Source organism: Strongylocentrotus purpuratus, unplaced genomic scaffold (genome assembly GCF_000002235.5).
Source record: "Strongylocentrotus purpuratus isolate Spur 01 unplaced genomic scaffold, Spur_5.0 spur5_scaffold_2, whole genome shotgun sequence".
Classification (NCBI taxonomy): domain Eukaryota; kingdom Metazoa; phylum Echinodermata; class Echinoidea; order Camarodonta; family Strongylocentrotidae; genus Strongylocentrotus; species Strongylocentrotus purpuratus.
The window spans coordinates 15,840,387-15,862,008 of NW_022145605.1; the positions used below are offsets into that span (position 1 = coordinate 15,840,387).

Consider the following 21,622-nt stretch of genomic DNA (forward strand, 5'->3'; position numbering starts at 1 on the left):
GCCTATCCTCGTATTACACGCGTCTCTATGGCAGCCCAAAATAGCCCATTACATAATTGTTTTTGCAAGCTATGGTGCAATCATCGACCAATCGCAATGCGTGGATTGGTCCCCAACCCCTGGGATCGGAACGCCTTACGAATTAAAAGGAAATTTGCATAACAGAATAGGTGATGACGTACTTACTTGCATTGCAGATGACGCGGTACCAATAATGAAATAATAGAGGCATTCGCGAGGGATGGTACAGTACAAAAAGAAGATTCTGCATTTATATTGTCAATTAATTTTCCCGAGACTCACCAGACATAGCAACAAAATCAGCTAAGTTAATATGCTAGCTCACCAAGATATCTGGGAATTCTAACTTTACATATCATACGACGACAATGTCCCAGAAATGTTTACTGTTCCTTTTGAATTCTGACCCGGTACAAATAATTTTGTCTTAATTTTAGTTACCTCAAGGTATTACATGAGTTCGATGATCGACATGCTAGTTAGGCCCAGACAAAAGTAATCTCTTGAATGATTATTTATAATCCATTCATATTTTATCCACGCCATCAAGTTTTTTCTTTCGCTTCTTAATTGATACGATTTTGATATGATTTTGTAAAATAACATTCTGCTATAATTATTATGTGATCCAATATGATCTTTGGGGTGTTGTGGTATAGTGGTTCATTAACTTGACCCTCATTTCAAGGGTGGTAAGTTCGAATCCCAGCCCGGCACTAACATCTTTTGGCGAGGCATTAATCAACATTTAAGTTTGCCAACGGAGCCCCAATTGGGTACCTGGCAATCACTTGGCCGGGTGATAATAATTGAACCCTCACCAAGATCAGCACTGAAGCTGATGAGGCTTTCCTGCATGTGTGAACAAAATTATCATTATGATGTTTTTAATGGAATGTGGAAAATAAAACTTGAATTTGAACTTGAACTTTATGTAGGGCCCAAAAACGTATAATGTCATTCTCAGCAATTTAGTCTGTTGACTGCTAATGTGAATGGATCGGAGCTCCATTATTTATATGAACCAGTAACTAATTTACTTCAGATTTTGTTTCTTCTATTTTTTATTGTTATAATGTTTACAAAAAATCACTCTATTGAGGTAAATTGTGGGGGTAGGTCGGGGTTTCAAAAAGGAACCCAATCGTTAGGTACAATGATATTAATTCGCCAAATCTCAAATTGTCCTTTAGTCTGCTTGGTACCACTTCTCAATTAATCCATATTTGCCTGAATTAGGTTCAAGGGAAAAAACATATTTCATTGAAAATGTGTCAATTTGTCTATTGTCTATTGCTATTTCTATTCTATTCTATTTTAGTATTAATGTACTTTCAATTTTTTGTTGTTGCTGTTCTTGTAAAGGTGATATGTGTTTACACTTTACAGACCACCTCTTTTCCACATTTTCAATGTCTTTATAACTTACTTGTTATGTATCTATTCTTGTTGACGATGAACTTGTTGTTACTGTTCATGCAGAGGCGGTGGAGCGACTTGAAAAGTGGGGGGGGGGGGGGGGGCACCAACAAAAATGACACTTTCTGAAAAAGGGCACCTTCAAAGGAAAATCTCTGAGCGAAAATATACAATTTTTTTAGACATTGGTATATATCCGTATATTGTGATTACATTATCAGGGATTAATTTCAATATTTGTTTATCTTTGTACATCATATAAGATTTTGCTTGAGCATCATACTTTGCAGACATTGTTCAAGATTTGTGAGGTCGCAGTGCGAAAAAGTACATCTTATAAAGAGGAAAGACCAAATCATGATGGGGTTATTAGCACATTCTCATAACGGAAGACTGAAAAGACCTTTGATAAGTTACATAATTATAACATCTATAACTACGAACGAGCGTATCGAGCGAGCTTTGGGGGAAATTGTTCTTATATAGTCGCTTGAAATTAGGGGCACGCTTAATGATGAGAGGAAAAGGGTAGACTTATCGAAATGGTTAAGACAAAAGAAATAGGAGCAAATGTCAAAGGACAAGGCTAATAATCCGAGGTGAAAATGAGGCACTTCTTACAACTGATAAAAGAGCCACGTACCAGGGATGAAAAGGGATTTTTATAAGAATGGGAAATGGGCATTTGTCGACGGAAAAGAGGCACCCATCAGATTTTGATAGAGGCATTTATAAAAATTGAAACGGGGCATTTATGAAAAAGGGATAGGTTCCTTATTAGAAAGACCAAAAAAGGGGCACATAATCATTGTTAAAAGGGTAATTATCAGAGGTGAAAAGGGGCACTTATCGCATTTGAAAAGGGGCACTGACCATACATGAAAAGGGACACTGACCATACATGAAAAGAGGCACTTTTGAGAATGTAAAATAGGCAATAATGATAAAGGGAAATGTGCTTTTGTTGAAAGAAAAGGGGCACCGATCAAATTTTAATAGGGGCATTCATCGGAGGTGAATGGGGGTTTTTATGAGAAGGAGGGAAGTAGCATTTATTAGGAAGGAAAAGGGGGACGTGTCAAAATAAAACGGGCATTTATAAGTGATGAAAAGAGCACTTATCAGGAAGGGAAGGGGCACTTGTCAAAGTTAAACGAGTATCTCTTAGAATTGAATAGGGTCAATTACAAGAGATGAAAAGGGGCACTTATGAGAATGAAAAGGAACTTTATTCATAGATGTAAACTGGCATTTATGAGAAGGGAAAGGGGCTCTTTTTTAAATGGGGGCACTTATCATAAGGAAAGGGGGCACTTATCAAAAATGAAAGGGGGCACATGTGAAAATATAAGGTGTGCTTATCCCAGTTAAAAAGGGGTAGTTATTAAAAGGGAAAGGGACACTTTTTACAAAGGAAAGGGGAAATTGTCAAAGAAAAAGGGGAACCTCTCAGATTTGAATAGAAAAATTATCAGAGGTGAAGGGGGCACTTAACACAAGTGAAAAGGGGCGCTTCTCGAACTTACTAGATATTAAGAAAGGTACTTATGAGAATGGAAAATGGAAACTTGTCAAAGGAAAAGGGGTACGTGTCAAAATAAGAGGGGCTCTTATGGGTGGAAAGGGGAAGGGGCACTTTTATAAATTTAATAGGGGCCCTTTTAAAGTAAAAGGGGCACTTTTCCTATGTAAAAAGGGGCACTTTTGGGGTACTTGAAAAAGTGTGGGGGAACTGGTCCCCCCTGCCCCTTTCGATGTCTGTGGAAATCAATCAATCAATCTTGAACCTTGAATCTAGATCGTGATTTGGGCTGTGAGCAAGAGGCCGAGGTCGAGGAGTTTTGGTGCCGACCTTTGGTACAGAACTGTTGAAATATGTCGCCCTCATGTGTTTATATTTGACAATTGATAGTGATGCGAGATTTAAAAAAATACTTTGTAGATCTACGCAGCGACTACTATCTCACAAAATGGCAGGTATTTTACGTGAGCGACACTCAAATGTGCCTCTTATTCAAGACGGTAGGAAATTAAAGAGTCATGAAACTATTGAGAAGGTAAATCTATTCATTTTATTTGTAATTTTGATGAAATGGAGAGGAAATCTTTATCCGGTACTTCCCTTACAGTCCCATACATGAATATTGCTGTTAGTTCATACTAGACTCCATCCATCTGATCTCACTTGTTCTTTTGTTGGGCGGCTGAAGCTGTTTTGTTATTGTTGCTTGTTTGCGTGTAGACCGAAAGCTTCAGTCTCTATACCGTCGGTTGTTCCACTGAGACTACGTCTGGCTCCACTAGACCTCCGGTTATAGAGACTGAACGATCGCCTATGCCAGCCTATGTTGAAGATATCACGGCTAGATTTTAGCCGTTAGGCCCCTCCCACAAACATGAACAAACTTGCCACGGCCGTATTGTTATGCCCCCAAAATCCCCCAAAATGTCATTTTACCTCGTGCATATCCAATTTTACATTAGGCCTAGGCTATAATACATCGGTTCCACTTACTCACTTGATTGAAATAATCCGTTTAATTAAGTAAATTATGGGTCAAAATCGACATCCATGTTGAAAATCTTGCAAGCCGTGTTAAACTCTCGCTGCCGTCAATCTCATCCCTTCTAGTCTACGCCGAAGGCAAAATGATTATGAAGGAAAAACTGTGCGCCATCTACACGTTCGTAATGGCGTTATCACAGTTTTTCCTTCATAATCATTTTTGCCTTCGGCGTAGACTAGAAGGGATGAGATTGACGGCAGCAAGAGTTTAACACGGCTTGCAAGATTTTCAACATGGATGTCGATTTTGACCCATAGTTTCTGTTTCTGTTTTACATCTGAGGACCATCCTCATTCTGTCTTCTGTCTTGACTCTCGATAATCGATGCTCATTAAAAAAAAATCAATTGATTATCTGACTTTTTCTTGGCACCAAATGAGCCAAGTTAAAGATGAAGTTGAGTTCTGGTCATGCGATTGCATTGTGAAAGAAACGGTGTGGAACCGACCAAAAAAGGTTGATCATCTAGCATATAAGAATTTGTGTGTATTGCAAGGTTCTGGTATCATCAAAATAATAAGAAATTTGGCCAAGTCTTGGTAAAGTTACAAACACTTGCACAGAAAGATGTATATGGGACTACACGAACACGTGGCGTAAAAAGCCGGCCCCCGATTTTTACGATGTTACATGCATATTTAGAATATGAAGGCATTTGAAGAGCCATGCTTTTCAGGGAACATGTCTTAACTGATGTTCTTCCACACTTGCATAATAAGAATGAGTAATGCTCACAAATTATTTTTCACCTCTTCCCAGAACTCAACCTTCTCTTTAAGTCAAGAGTCAGGTTATTATAAACATTTATGGGCAACATCGTGTGCATAACTGCATATGTATTATGGTATTTAACTTTTGAGAATTTAACAGACTTATTTTATTTCTCTGTTTCTTGATTGATCCCGCAGAAGCCGACAAAGAAAAAGGGTGAAGCTCCTGCGCCACCTGTGAAACGACCAAAAAGATGTTTTCATGAGGTAAGTTTGAACTTGGTGTCATACGTTTATTTTCTACTAAAAAATAATATTTCATAATTTTTCTATCAAATCAATCACCAAATTTATCAATATCGTTCATTTGCTTGAAGCATTGAATCCGTGGACCATCTAGATTGAATGTATAAACAATGAAAAAGATTTTGAAATAACAGTAATTTCAACTTGTTTTAATAGCATTTTTCAGTTTCAATTAACAGCACATGTAGTGCTTTAAAACTGTGTTACTGTATTTAACAACCTTTGTACACTTGCAGTGCTTGACTTGCTGTCATTTCCCAGGCATGCATAGACCAATGCAATCCAACCTAATTCTAACAAGTATCCCAGCTTCATTATATTGCCACACAGGTCTTGTATTTTAAGAATCTCCTAATTGTTTGTTTCTAGTTAGATTTCTTTGTGAAATGAACAAAAACAAGTATTGATTCTGAAATTATTTTTTGATTGTTTTGCAGGGCATGAGAGTATGGGTTGCAAACAGCAATACAGCAGACCAGTGCCGCTGGCTAAGAGCTACTGTCACAGCATCAGGAAAGAATGGGAAAGTGGGCGTCAGATTGGAAAGTGGCGAGGTAAGGAAGACAAATAAGGGAGAAAACATCCACCATTGATAGATCAAGACAGATAAAAGAGTTAAGAATTCTAGAACACATTATGGTGCATTACCACATTTTGTATTTAGAATTTAGAATTTAGAATGGTGCAGTCTATTGGAATACAATTTATTCTATTCAGATTCATCCAGATTTATTCCTAAACCTGATATACTGACACTTTTTAATATTCAAAATATATGGTACACTAAATAAAATCTTGCAGTGATAAATCATTCAAGTCTTATGATACTTATACAAATACAAAAGCAAAGTCTATTATTGTGGTATGTTGGCAAACAAGGATTTCTTAATCTTGTCTATCAAAAAAGAAAAATCAAGATTATATTCATTATGAATTATTCTGTTATTTACTCATTTATCACTTTCTTCAGCTGTTCATCAACTGCCACAAATCTGATCTGTTTGTGAAATTTGAAAATGTTCAATACAGCTGATAATCTTTTATTGTTATTATAAATCAGGTCATTGAAGTCTCCAGGAGAGAAGACTCACTGCTGCTAGCTGGCAACAACAACTACGCAGAAGTCGATGACCTCACAAATCTTTCATCTCTCAATGAAGCAGAAGGTATATAATGCATGCTGTTTATATGTAGTTAACAAAAGGGCATAGCAATGACAATATCATTTTTCCTTGCTAATGCCTTTCTACCAAACAATGATCATTAGGAAGAAGAAGGAAAAAGAAGAAAGAGAAGAAGAAGGAAAAAGAAGAAAAGGAAAAGAAGAAGAAGAAGAAGAAGAAAAAGTAGGAGAAGGAGGAACTGTGGGGAAGAAGAAGAAGAGGGAGAAGAAGAAAAGGAAGAAGAAGAAAGAGAAGAAGAAGAAAGAGAAGAAGAAGAAAATGAAGATGAATAAGGAGAAGAAGGAGAAGAAGGAGAAGAAGAAGAAGGACAAATAATCAAATCATTTTTCATCCAATTTGATCTCATGATCTTTTTTGTTCCTTTTTCCTATCACACCCACAGTATTGGAGAGTCTTGAATGCAGATTTCAGAATGGTCAGATCTGCAGTAAAGCAGGTATCACCCTAGTCAGTCTAAACCCGTTCAAGGAGATCCCTGGTCTGTATGATGACACCGCCGTCCAGCGTTGCCATCAAGATGGAACGTCCAAGGTGGGACATTTTTAGCCTTTAGAATTGTTACAATTTTCAAGATTGTTTGAAAGGTTTTGGTGCTATTTATGCCAGAAAGTTCTCAACTGGTTGTTTTCCTGCAGTTGCCTATACACGTATATGTATGCTCTTTCATGGCTTAGCAAAGTTTAATGGCATGAATAGGTGCATCCAGAGCGCAAAGTATATGTATGCTCTTTCATGGCTTAGCAAAGTTTAATGGCATGAATAGGTGCATCCAGAGCGCAAAAGGCTTGATTTTTAGTGATGTCTATGTACTAAAAGTTCTTATTTGACACATCTGCATGAAAGTTTGGAACATATTAAAGCTAATCAAAGTCATACTTGTATTTAATAGCTCTGTATCCTAAAATGTGGTTCTGCATTTATGTGATAAAATTGTGATTTCTAATATAATATTTGCGATTAAAAAAATAAATGTGTGAATACAAATATACAGTTGTATTATACTTTTTGAATTGGTCATAGTAGTATTTTTAATAACTTTAGAAATGTTTTAGGCTTATCCCCGGTATATCATGCTTGTCGAACTCAATTTCATTATGTCAGTTTAACCATGCTGCTTTTAAAATACAATTCATGAATTCATACATACTATATCCCATTGGTGATTTTTTTTTTTTACTGATTTGTTTGAGATTACTGTTCAGTTGCTTCCTTTATAACTTTTGAGATGTTTATTACCAATGTTGCCAATTTTACAGACCGACGCACCCCATGTGTTTGCAGTGGCTGAGAAAGCCTTCTCCAGCCTGCGCTATGCTATAGGTAGCCCCAACCAGTCAATCATCGTCAGTGGAGAGAGTGGAGCTGGAAAGGTAATTCAGAAATGATATTCTGTGTCCTTAATTGTAGTTTTCCAATAATTCTAACTTGTCTTTTTGTGAAGTTATTTACATGAATATCAATGGCTCCCTCTAGAGTTGCTGAGAAATTATTTGAAATTGAATGTCCTGTCATTTACTTTAGCAATTCAATGATAACATATCATTTTTTAAAAAACTTTTTGTTTCTTATTTATAGACTTGGAACACCAGGTGTTTGATGAAATATCTCACTTCAGTGGCACTATACAAAAATCCAGGGTAAGTGAAACCATTTCTGATAATATTTTATTTTAATTGATTTGATGTATTTTCCATTTCACATATTAAAAATAAAAACACATTATAAAAAAAATGATGATTACACTGTTTCCCATGGTTCTGGAGCTTCTCAAAGGCAATTGCTGAAAACTATCCTTGCTGAAAAAGGGTTCTAGCACAAGGATACAAATTATGTAAGATTTTGCAAATTTGAGGAAAATTATCAGAAATATATTTCATACCGTGATGATTTTTATTACTATTCAAAATGATATCAGTTATATGTAATAGCTTATTAACAATATTCATTATTGCTCTACATCTCTTTGATGTCATTTTCTCCAGGGGCTTTTCACCTCCACCTGTGAAGTGCATTGAGAGGAGGATATTGGATTCAAATCCTATCCTTGAAGCATTTGGTAAGTAACTTTTTGATTACCCTAAAATATTCATATTAACTTTGTCTGTCCTCATAATTGACAAATGTCTATGTAAGACTAGATAAAAGGCAATTTTAAGTTCTTGTAAAGTGAAAAAATTAATTCTAACAGCATCTAACACAGATATCTCTATACATTGTCCCGTGTACTTGGGGAAAAAAATTCAATGTCATGTGAATGTTATGTTATATTTCATTATTTTCTTCCCATCATTTTGCACTCAGGCAATGCTGGCACTGCCCGCAATCACAACAGCAGTAGGTTTGGAAAGTACATTCAGCTACAGTTTGACAGGTATAATTGTTGTCCAATGATATACATGTACATGCATTTATTATTTTATAGTTATTGCCCTAGCAGTATGCAAGATTTGGAGTATGCAGTCATTTCACAGTAAAATTGATATTAGGTATGTACAGTGCATGAGTACATAGATGCTATTTAAAATGCCTTGATATATGAATCACACCGAATCCTACAATTATAGAACAGGGATAGGAAGAAGATGGTGATAAAATGGGAACACCAATACGATTGGAAATGATTTAGGGCAAAATACATACATGAACGAATAAGAAAAAACATTTGAGAAGTGACAATGAGATAAAACAAGAATTAGAGATTAGACGGATTTAAAAAAGAAGAAGAAACAGATGTCAGATATCTATGCATACTTTTTTTCAGATATGATTTTTGTAAACAAAAACATATTAACTTGCATTGCAATAAACCGCTAAAATTATAAACTTTCCAGAGCTAACTGTATAAAGACTTTAATTATTTGTTCCACCCAGGGGTTCTCACATCATTGGTGCATCTATACAGACCTACCTCCTTGAGAAGACTAGACTTGTTCACCAGGCTGATGGGGAGACTAACTTTCACATCTTCTACCAGGTAGCTAGAACTATGATTCTCAACCCGTTGACTCCTGAATCGTTTCATTCCCCAAAGGCTTAGCACAGGAGCCATCCTGTTCTTGTATGCGATGGGTTAATTAAATTGGAATGTCCACCCTGGTATTAAAGGGTACCAATCACTAAACACATTTTACTATGTGTTTTAGGGGTTCCATGTGGCTTGACTGTATTGAAAACATGAACATCAACATTTACTTTCATGAAGTAATATTGCAAAGTTTAAGTTTACTATCAAACTACATTAAGGCGACTTGTGAGTTCATATTCCATATAATAAGGCATGCATGGTGCCCTAGTTGGACTTGATTTTTGTGCAGTAGGGTCTGTTGTCCTTCGTTCTCTTCATAATCCTTAACCATTAACCCTTAGTATGCCACATACATTTTTAAGTTGACTTTTATACTTTCTTGCTCTTCACAATTTATTTTGTAGGTTGTTATAACCCATTGTGTAAGTTTCAACAAAAAAGTAGAAAAAGAATCGAAATTTATTAGGAACAGATATTTTGTCAGTAAAGTTGTACAAAGAGAATAAATTTGATAGTGTAATTAGAATATAAGTTTTCACACATTGTTTTGCTTTTCTTAAGATTGTGAAGGAGGCAACAGAGGAACAGAGAGCAGAGTGGGGTCTGACCACGCACACAGGTGATGATGTCATATTTGCTTATCTCCCATTGGATGATGGTGGCCCCCAGGGAGCCAATGAGAATCAAGTATTCAGCAGGACTCAGCAGGCTATGGAGAATGTGGGCATGACTCACATGCACCAGGAACACATTTTCCAGGTAGGAGGGAAGGAGAGAGAGAGAGAGAGATAGGGAGGGAGCGAGAGAGACAGAAAGGGGTAGAGGAATGGAGGAAGGGAGAGATGGAAATTGAGAGAGAGAGAGAGAGAGAGAGAGAGAGAAAGGGAGGGAGCGAGAGAGACAGAAAGGGGTAGAGGGATGGAGGAAGGGAGAGATGGAAATTGAGAGAGAGAGAGAGAGAGAAAGAGAAATGGTGAGAGAGAAAGAGAGATGGGAGGGAGGGAGGGAGAGAGGGCAATAGAGAGACAGAGAGAGACAGTGAGAGAGACAGAGACAGAAAGTGGTGGAGGAAGAGAGAGATGGAAATAGAGAGAGAGAGAGAGAGAGGTGGGGAGGGAGAGAGGTGGGGAGGGAGAGAGACAGGGAGGGAGGGAGTGAGAGAGAGAGAGAGAGAGAGCGAGAGAGACAGAAAGGGGTAGAGGGATGGAGGAAGGGAGAGATGGAAATTGAGAGAGAGAGAGAGAGAGAGAGAAAGAGAAATGGTGAGAGAGAAAGAGAGATGGGAGGGAGGGAGGGAGAGAGGGCAATAGAGAGACAGAGAGAGACAGAGAGAGAGACAGAGAGAGAGACAGAGACAGAAAGTGGTGGAGGAAGAGAGAGATGGAAATAGAGAGAGAGAGAGAGAGAGGTGGGGAGGGAGAGAGGTGGGGAGGGAGAGAGACAGGGAGGGAGGGAGTGAGAGAGAGAGAGAGAGGGAAAGGGATGGAGGAGAGGAGGAAGGGAGAGATGGAAAAAAAAGAGAGAGAGAGAGAGGGAGGGGGGGGGGGGAGAGAGAGAGATGGAGGGGGGGGGGGGGGTTGGAGGGAGGGCGTGAGAGAGACAGACAGGGGTGGAGGGAAATAGGAGGAAGGGTGAGATGGAAATAGAGAGAAAGAGAGAAAGAGAGAGAGAGAGAGAGATAGAGAGGGGGAAGAGAGGGAGGTTGGGGTCATAGCTCAATCTCTCATTACACACACTTGTATAAACACAGGCATAAGCATAGACAAGACGGAGAGAGATCTTATCTAAATTGGAGAAAGGGAAATAAGCTTTTTATGTAAACAAAATGATGTGAGGCGGGGAAAGAGATGGGTATCAGGGAAAAGAAGGAGAAACAGGATATGTAAACTGATAAAAAAAGATGCAAGTAAGTTTAAATATATTGCAAAATAACAGACTTTTATCTTTTGTTACTGTTATTATATTATACATGCATTTTTTCATCATTTCATTAGCTCTGTCATGTACATTTACATTACTAGCTATGGTATAAGTAGTACATATTTATGTTTGCTGTTTTAGGTATTGAGTGGAATTCTTCATCTAGGCAATCTGGAGTTTACATGTGATGAGGAGTTTGATCCCTGTGAATTAGACGAGGAAGGTAAATGAAACTCCCACCCGTTTAATACACTGTCCCATCTCTTTTTTTTTTGCATAATCAGAGTTGTAATTTGTCAGTGTATACTTCTTTGAATTTTTAATAATTTAGCTGTTGTATTATCAGAAACTTTTATGGCCAGAAACTGTTGCATATTGTTCACCATGACCATTTTGGGGCCAGAACCTTTGGGTATTGCAAAAACTCAGTGGCTTAATTAATGCAATTCTTTTGTGTTATGAACATGAACATTTTTTGTGTGATTTGAAACGTGTATTGTATATAATTAACACGTGTTTCAATGGGATGTTGGTGAACCTATGATAGTTTCGTAAAACAATGCCCAGATATATTGGCTACAGTTACTAACCTTGATTGTTATAGTACTGGTACCTGCAATTAGAAAAGATGAAAAACAAATGATTTCCTGAACATCATCTTTCCAGTGAGCCGGGATTCTTTGGAGCATGCCTGCAGACTGCTAGGTCTGGATCCCACCAGTCTGACCACATCTCTCATCTACCGTCGCATCACTGCCTCACACAACAAGCGCCAAAGTGTGTTCATGAAACCATGCTCTGTGGAAGAGTCTGGTGTGAGGAGGGATTGTGTGTCAAAGGTCATATATGCCAGGTACATGCAGATGTCATTAGCAGTACAGTGCATTGCAAATTATGGGAGAAATATGTGTCCTATTAGTCAGGGGGTTACTCAGCGGATAAAAGCAACATATTTGGCATGAGGCTCCGAAGGGTACAAATTTACCTTTTGTGTTATCACACATGCTAGAAGAAGGGATATGAAAATTACTAGTGTTTTGTCAAATATTATATAACAGTTTATAGTCTGATTGGGAAGTTGCCTTTCAGACAAATTTACTTCCTCCTTGCTGTGAATAGTAAAGTGCTTGTGGATCACCACACCAATACAATTATATCTCTAAGATAATATCTTAAACTTCGTTCATGACAGTTTATTCTTGTGCAAAAATTTAAAAGTTTATTGTATTGTATTTTGTATATTTTATACCACTTTGATTACAGGCTTTTTGATTGGCTAGTGGCCTTCCTAAACAAGCACACATCAGCCAATCAGTGGCATGCTTTCATAGGTCTCCTGGACATCTACGGCTTTGAGAGCTTTGCCAGCAATAGTCTTGAGCAGCTCTGCATCAACTATGCCAACGAGAAACTACAGCAACACTTTGTGACACACTTCCTCAGAGCACAACAGGTACTCTACATTAGATTTTGTCTTTTTGGAGCCAGAAGGATGTTGTCTCTGTGTAAAATGACTGACATGAGTTAATGCCCTTCTGGATGCAAACAGATAATTTGTAAGATAGCTACGGAAGTCAAAACAACATTTCAAATTAAGGCCTCAAATTGCATTTTAGGACACCCGCCTACAATGTTGGGCTAATGTACTTGTTCAGGAGTTTATGATTACTACATGATTGAGATATAGATTTCAATTAATTCCATTTGCCATATGTCATCCAAAGTAGGAGTAAGTCTACGAAGATCTTGTGTAGGAAGAAGTCTTTAAAATGATATGCCTTTCTTGTATAGCAAATATCGCATTGTGATAGAACAAGACTTTGGATATTATTACCCTGGCTTAAGCTCTTGCGGCTGTAGCGCTCAGTGCATTCAAGGAATGAATCCTACTAGGTACCCATTTGCTACATGTGGGTCGAGTGTGGGAAATGTATAATTAATGTCTAGCCAGAGGATGTTAGTGCTGCGGCAGGGTTTCAAGCCCTGTACCATATGTTTCACAGTCTGGAGACTTATCCACTCGACCACAACACCTCTACATTACATCTTCATCAGATTATGGTTGAATTTAATGTTTGTATGTTTCGAACTGAAAACTGAGTAAAAATTAGGTATTGATGTTGATAACGTTTGAATTTTTTTTCATTTCAATTTTTGCAGGAGGAATATGAGAAGGAAGGAATTTCTTGGGATTTCTGCACCTTCAGTGACAACCAGCCCTGTCTGGAGACCATTGAAGGCAAGCTCAGTGTATTCTCTCTAATGAATGAGGTGAGTGTCTGTACAGATGGTACCTTATGATGTATTTGGGTTATACAGCATTGAGGGTAATAACAATTATTGTACCCTGCATTCTCTATTGCTCAGTGGTTAATTTCCTTAACTGAATAGGTAATTCTTAACTGATTTTCCTGAATTCTAGCTAACTTCAACTTGGGATCAAACACTTTACCCTAGACCTAACCTAAAACCCTCTTGCATCCCCAAGTCTTAACATTCGTTCTTTGACGAAATACATCCCAAAGGAAACATTGCTGGAGCAATCGTCTGATCATGAAGTAAAATCTCACTGAATAGACTTTTTACAGCATTTATACCACATGAATAAAGTGGTTAAGTTGAGAGACTTTGTTTGAATTACATTATTTGATGTATCTTATGGTTTTCTCTTCTTATTTATAACCTCTGGGCCCTGTTGCATACGGTAAGTTTTGAGTAATAGGGTCCTGACCCTATTCATTGTGTTATTATGCTGAATGCAAGTGAAATCGAGTCAGATACCTGCTTGTTATTTATATCCAGTAAATTCATTAATTAATAATCATGATTGATGTAATGTTTGATCACTTTGAATTGTATTCCTTTTTGTGATACAGGAGTGTCGGCTGAACCGCCAATCTGACCCGACATCTTTTGAGGACAAGCTCTTAGCAGCAGTGGAAAGTCCATTCTTGACCAAGGCTCCTATGGGTCACCAACAGTCAGCCTTCACCATCAAACACTTCGCAGGAATGGTCACCTATGACTCTCATGGCTTGATCGAGAAGACCAAGGTCAGTTTACATTAAAGCGAGACTGCACTACTTGTAGCTACTTGCGCCCTCTACAATGCCTAAGCGATACCCGTTGGTCCCCCTTGACCCCCTTTCTCTTATGTTAATTGAGTGCTGATTTGATGAGATAATCACTTGTTGGTGACCATGCAGGGAGGTCTAATTCCTTCTGGCCAAACTAGTGTAGATAGGCTTTAACACTTCCAAAGGAAACTTTCTCGTAAGGAAGCTTGATGGGACCAGTCCAGCCTTGTTCACATATAATACTGTAAATTGCTACCCCCCCCCCAAAAAAAAAAAAGAAAGAAAAAGATTGAAAAATGCTGTAGCCAGGTAAAGTGACATGAGCATTGAGCATTATACACTGCAAATTCTCGATGACACACATGAGCAACCCTAAGGACCTCTGTTGCACTTACATGTAACTTCTGTTTTTACCCTCACTTGCAATTCAGTCATAATTAAAATGGTGATTAGTTTGCTGTGGCAGTTTTGTTTTACTATGCCATCTTTGAACATGGCTGGATAAATAAAGTGGAAAGGGGTCCAGTTATGATGTACTGTATGTAGTATCATGAATTTTTGGGTCAATTTGTGTTTATACCAGATATACAGTAGTTGGAATGACAATAAATTGTTTTGTTGACATTCTTCCAGGACCACAAGAAAATTACCATCCATTCCAAGAACACAATTAAGGCTTGTTTTCAATGACAAGTTATTAAATTTGCCTTTTCTTTCCCTTTCTTATCAGGATCCGATCCCGATGGAATTGATTGAAGTCCTGATGGCGAGCACGAATCAGTTTGTGACCAAGATCATTCAGCCTGAACAAGAGAGGTTGCAGGTAATGACTACAGACCTTAAAAATTCACTTAATTTACAGCCATTTGTAATTTGTGCAGTTTCTTTCACTGTAACAGCTTATTCTGAATTTTGAGCTCCTACCCATACTTTTGAAATTGTGAAATATCTGTACATGTTGTACGGCAACATTTCCATTGCCTTACTTTTTTAGAGACATTATGACATGATGTAATGAATCTTCATTGTTTATTCAGACGCCCTTAAGTAAAGGCAGCTCCCTGCTTTGGAATGGTAAAAGGCCAATGCGGTAAATACTTTGGCAGTTAGCTATGATAACAGCAAAGCAAGGAAAGTGCCCGAAATGCCCTCTTGGTGGATATTTTGCCTTTTATAAATGTCTGCATTATTATTTAAGTTACGAGCTGGAATTTTGTTTAATGTGACATGAAGTGTAAGGTCTGTTGAACAAGGTTTATTTATTCAGATTTCCTTTCCAAACAGTGTCTATTGATAATATTTGAGTTTTCTGTTTTTCAAATTTGGTTTCTCCTTTTAAACGTATCATTTCAACAGGAACTTCAGAGCAAGGGTTCCAAATCAAAAGTCAACATGACTGTTGTTTCAAGATTCAAGGTATTACTGTAGTGGCATGTACAATAGCAACTAAACTATTCATACCCTAACCAAGATTTGTAATTTTTCATGAATGTGAAAAATTGATTTGTCCCAAGTACATGTATGTTTCTTGAGGATGTGACATATTCAAGCTTACATCTAAATTATTCAACAAAGGCCCTAAATTCAACCAGTCCACCTTTTATTCTTGAGTTATAAAAAACGAAAAAACATATTTTACAAGGGGTATGTACTCTTGGCATAGATCATGCATAACCTTAATGACAGATATTGGGAATAATCTCAAACGCTCAATCCTAAGATTACACGAAAATAAAATATTTGACAGATCATAAGAACCACCTACTCGCCCATCTATCTATTTTCATTGTGACAGTCAAACATGTCTATAGCGACTGCCCAAGGAAAGCACAAAAAGTGGTCTTTGTAGACAGGTTCCTTTAGTACATGTTTCAATGAGAAACCATTTTCAAGGGAAAGCAAATATGTAGCCTATGTAGACAGGTGGTCACTAAAGCAGGTTTGACTATATTATTTTTCTCATTGATTTAATTAATCAGGAGTCTTTAGGGAGTCTAATGAACACATTGACCTCTACTACCCCTCACTACATCCGATGCATCAAACCCAACCAGCAGTGCCAGCCAGACTTGTTTGACAGCCGTTTTGTCGCCTCCCAGCTGAGAGCGTGTGGTGTCTTGGAAACCGTGGCCATCAGTGCTGCGGGCTTCCCTTCAAAGTAAGTTAGAAATTAACCTTTAAAAATTTAACAAAACTAATCTTGAGATCAGGACCCTGCCTCATAAAGAGTTGCAATCGATCCAAATTAATTGTATGTCCTCCAATCAGTAACAAGTTTGCAGTCTCCTATCTCTTATGTACATATTTGCGATTGATATTAATCACAAATAAGTTGCAATTAATATCAACTCATTATAAGATGGGGCCCTGGTAATGGTATTACACTTCAGAGAAACTGATTCTAAATTCTTCATCATGCTGTAAATGAGTTGTCTGGATGAGCATGGTGTAATCAAACTACTGGAAACTAGCTGTTCATTGAAAAGGACGATTAACCCTCAGTCATTTACACATACAGACTGTGTATTGTGTCTCTTGGTCGGTACTACTAGCTTGCTTTCTTGATCTTATGGCTTATTCACATATGATGCAGGATGCAGAAATGTGAAGCACATTATGCTCATGTCATCATCTGAAGAAAAAAAAAGAGAAAAACGCATAGTTTTTCTGTGTTTTATGTGAACGAGCCTTTAGTTATTCTTCTACCCTCCCATGCAGAATTCTACATGAGAAAGGGCATTCTTCCAAAAGGAGGAATACATGTGACTCTGATAGATAGTTAGGTAGACTTATCCATGTTTTTTTTGGTGGATATTCATATTTTTTTTCTTCAATTCATTTATTTCTAATATCATCATCAGGTTATCACATGCAGATTTCTGTCAGAGATACAGCATGCTTCTTCCAAGGAAAGACAGGAATGGCATGGGGTCAGTCCGAGACAGGTGTAGACTCATCTACAGGAGTTTGTTTGGTGGTGATGATGATAAGGAGAACCAGGCAGATAGCAGCTCTGCTCAGCAGCTTGGCAAGACTAAGATCTTTCTCAGAGAAGGGCAGGTAGGTCAACACAGGTCATAATTATTTGAATGTGGTGTCTCATGTTTTCCTCCATCTTTATGACTGTTTTGTTGTCTATATCTAATCTATCATGTATCTGTCTATCTACTCCACCTATCTAAAAGAAAACGCCCCACATTTCACATATTCTCATTTTCTAGTTGGAGTATCTGGAGAGTCAACGTCTCAAGAAGCTTTCCCAGTGTGCTAACATCATCCAGCGAGCCTGGAGACTACACAGAGCTTTGGTGCTAGGAGAGAGAGAATGGGCTGCTTCTGTTATACAGGCTGGTAGGTTCGGGGTTCAAACCCAAGCTCTAGATAGTGTCGTCTATCCGTCACTTAGAAATTGATATTAATTGACATTGTTTTTTGTTGTTGAAAATCACAGCTTAAAATGCTTTTGAGCATCATCATTCTGGTCAGCAGTCTTCATGAAGTGTGTAGACATATATTAGATGATAAGAAAAATATTCCAATAACTATAATGCTTTAATTAAAAGAAAGATACTCTGTCATCCCGCCCCATTTTGCATTACACACATATAAGAAGTCTGCTTTAAAGGTACTATGTCCCTTTTGCAGCCAACCTCAAATGCTGTAGAACTTTGCAGGAATTATGAATATGTCATGTATGTCCTATCTGTGAAATTGAAACGTTAGCAGTGTCCTCATACCGGTATTCAAATTATGCAAGGAAACCCGTTTACTTGCTAGACTTCACTGTCAGACACTATTGAGTGACTGACTGGCTTTTTTTCTTCTTTGGTAATAACATACATGAAGAGAGTTGTAAAGGGTACGTGAGCATTTGTCTACATCAATAACCCACTTCTTGTAATGGCCAAGGGGCGAAGTTTTTGCATGTGTGTCTTTGGCAAATGTTGCAATCAACCTCCAAGCTGTGAGAGGATACCATGATCGATATGCCTCAAACAGTACACTGGATGAGACTATTGCCAGTTCTCAAACAATATTCATTGTAATACTTGTGTAATAATCGTGTAGTGAATGAATAGAAGGGGAAATTGTCTTAATATTTCACCCTCTGCAGAAGTTGGAGCATATGTCATTCTTATTAATTTTGTAGTTGAACAGCTATACATTTACATTTGGCATCACATTATTAAAAAAATGCATGTGCATACATGTATTCTTATCTGTATTTTCCATCCGTATATTTTTTAAATGTCAAATTCTCCACCAGGCTACAGAGGTTGGAGAGTGCGCAATGCCATTAAGATCATGGATCATGCAGCTAGGGTGATACAGCATGCCATGCTGGACTACCTGTTCAAGAAGAGACAGGAGAGACTGGATGCATCAGATTATGAGGATGATTATGAAGAGGCTTATGTGGAGGACATTGAGGAGGAAGAACAACAAGAAGAGAAGGTAAACAAACACCAGTCAAAATAATCAAGGCTTACAGAAGGATGTTGAATATTTAAAAAAAGGGAATGAATTATAGGGGAAATATCTTGATAAAATGAAGATGCACAAATAATTTGGATATTCAATAATGACTTGATTATATTTAGGCTAGGTTTAAATTCTGATTATTTGAGTAGGTTGATTAGTCCTGCCATTTGCAGAGCTAAAAATAATCTCTGAACAGATAATAACATTTTTGCTAACTAAATAATAAATGAAAACCATATTGTCATGACCACTTTCTCATTGTCATTTTATTATTGAATTCAATTTATTTGTTCATTTTTGTAACAGAACTAATTTTAATTTTAAGGGAAAGGAGAGGTTGACACTTGACTGCCATGATAAATCAATGGAGTAGGTTAAACCAGGGACCTGTTTCTCAAGGCCATTTTTCAATGACAAATGACAAAATTCAGTGACAAATCTGCTGATAACCAATCAAAAGCAAGGATTTCAGTAGCTTATAACAAAGACTGTCATTTGTCACTGATGACAAGTTTTGTGAAACGGGTCCCAGATCTAAATTAGTGTGGTTTCAAGAACATTGGCCAATTGCTTTTCAATATTATCAATTCCAGGTGGATAGCCCATCTATACCTGCCCCTAAGCCACCCAGGAAGTCTGTCCACTTTGCATCCAACCTGACCACCGTCCGAGAGATTTACTCCCCCAGTCCTGTCCCCACCCCAACCCTCACACCATCTCCCCAGGACCTCGTCCCCAAGAAGATCGTCTTCACCGAGAACTCACCAGACTTCAAGAGCCTCTCTCCTGTCTCTTATCATCATGGCAACAAGGGAGTGGACAGGAAAGATGAGGAGAAGGAAGAAGAGAGAGAGATGAAGGAGAGCGAGGATGAAGGAGGAGTGATTGCTACGGTTACCAACATCTTGAAGAAGCCTGCAGTTGAAATTGCTTTGGCAGGACTTGTGACGACCTTGTTGATAACTGGGCCTCTGAGATGGAGTTAATTCAGTATGATGATTTTCAAATGAAATAACTTTTGTTGAATCTCTTTATAAATGTGTATCTCATGGATACCATTTGATGCCTGAGCTAAGATTTGACAATTGGTTTATTGTCTTGACGTTGAGATATTATTTGTGCTCTGTGGTATTATCATTGTGTGCAGCATGCAGTACTATTGACAAAGTTTTTAATAAAATAAATTGCTATACATGTATTAATTGAGGAAGAAAGAGAGATAGAGGAGAGGGAGGATGAGAAAAGGGTGATTGCTATGGTGACCAACATCTTGATCTCTTTCGATTTTACAGTGAGGACATTGGCAACAGGACCAAAATTATATTCTTGAAGTATACCAGAGGCTATGTCAAAACATTTTAAACCTTCATCATAAAGGCTCGTTCAGATAATGACGCAGCAAATCTGCAACATTGTTTTTTTATGACCGATGTAAAGTGAAATACACATCACATTTCTGTAGCTTATCACACAGAGCTCAGTGAATACTTGCGGGACCATTATTGTGCGAAATTGCCTTTCATCTGAACGTTCCATTATTTTGGTTTTTAGCCTAAGCCAACATGGACCATGATATCGAAAATGAAATCCCTTCTTGTTCAAACTTCTTAATATACTGACAACAAAGCGAACAGACATTCGCTGCAGGATTTATTTCATCAAAGAGAAGGGATTTAGCCATGAGTTGTGATTAAAACTTTAGGGGAGGTAGAAGGTTATGGGTAGGGCTACATGAAGTGTTATGTTGAGGGTAAAGTTTGGGGATTGGGCTAGTGCTGACTGCGGAGTCAACACAGGACTCAAAGTTACCAAAGTTAGTTACCAGTGAAAATGTAATTGTTTTCTGGTCAATGTTGATAGATAGGGTGATGAAACAATATCCCCAAACACCAATATTTCAAAGTACCAATATACATGTTTATGTAAATGGCAGTGCCGATAGAATTGCATGAAAACAAATGAAAACACTGCCACTGTCTCCTCCGAGTGTACTTTATGCATAAGTTATACTATATTTTGGTTGTCGTTCTGCTGTAGAAGTCATGATATAGAGACTTGGAGGTTAATATTTACAGATGTCTTTATTTGAACAAATTTTCGTCATGATTCAATGTCATGATCCATCTTGAGAACTCCTAGTCTCGTCTCGAGACTTACATGATATCAACACAAGTTTAATGGGTCAAATGTGTTGCTAGCACATTAATTCCAGTGGTGTTTGCTTCATGAGCTTATCGTGACATTGTATGGATTTCACATACATGTACTCTCTTTTTTTAATTCAGGTGGTGTATTCCCATGCTTTTGTAGAAAGATCATGCCATGCAATTTTAAAGAATGTATACTTTTACTGTCGTTTAGAAAGGTCAATCTTAATTTTTACACTCGTACTTGTTCGTTTTTCTTTAATGTATGATTTCTACTTGTTCAAAGTGTTTTTAAAGCAATCAGGATTAACATGATCATGTGCTATTGTGTAAATAATGTTCTTGGTAATGGTGCTTTAGACAATTTCAATTAAATCTACATGTATATTGAAAATATATTATGTAAAGAGACCAATTCAGATTATATATTGCCGTCAGAAGATCATAGATGTCATTATCCATTTCAACAAAAAGCAATGGACTGTACAGTATAATAGTAATAAAACAAATTGTTTTAATGCACCTCTTTTGTTAAAGTGTATTTATTGTGTTGCAATGATTAAGTTTTGTCTCACAGGGGATTGTTTCACTAAACCATCATACAAGCAAATATTAAGATACCGCTGACGTCCAAAGTGAAATGCGTGTTGATTGTAATATACATGTTTCATTAGGACACTGCCTTAGCGGTTATAACACAAGATGTGCTGAATGCTCATAAGTGTGTATATATAGGTATGTTGGCCCGACTTGCAGTTGACTCG

The 21,622-nt window shown here is 37.6% G+C and overlaps 1 protein-coding gene across 1 annotated transcript; it reads left to right on the plus strand.

Moving 5' to 3' along the window:
• The first annotated feature begins 3,364 nt into the window (after nucleotides 1-3,364).
• Nucleotides 3,365-21,380, plus strand: LOC593938 (unconventional myosin-XIX). The gene is made up of 23 exons (XM_030991788.1): nucleotides 3,365-3,497; nucleotides 4,916-4,984; nucleotides 5,461-5,577; nucleotides 6,084-6,189; nucleotides 6,590-6,738; nucleotides 7,464-7,577; nucleotides 7,783-7,844; nucleotides 8,190-8,263; nucleotides 8,509-8,578; nucleotides 9,079-9,181; nucleotides 9,794-9,991; nucleotides 11,294-11,375; nucleotides 11,819-12,005; nucleotides 12,416-12,605; nucleotides 13,313-13,423; nucleotides 14,029-14,205; nucleotides 14,960-15,052; nucleotides 15,586-15,645; nucleotides 16,209-16,387; nucleotides 17,091-17,289; nucleotides 17,451-17,580; nucleotides 18,497-18,684; nucleotides 19,305-21,380. The coding sequence occupies exons 1-23, from the start codon at nucleotides 3,411-3,413 to the stop codon at nucleotides 19,695-19,697; spliced, it is 3,138 nt and encodes a 1,045-aa protein (XP_030847648.1). The 5' UTR covers nucleotides 3,365-3,410; the 3' UTR covers nucleotides 19,698-21,380.
• Nucleotides 21,381-21,622: the final 242 nt, after the last annotated feature.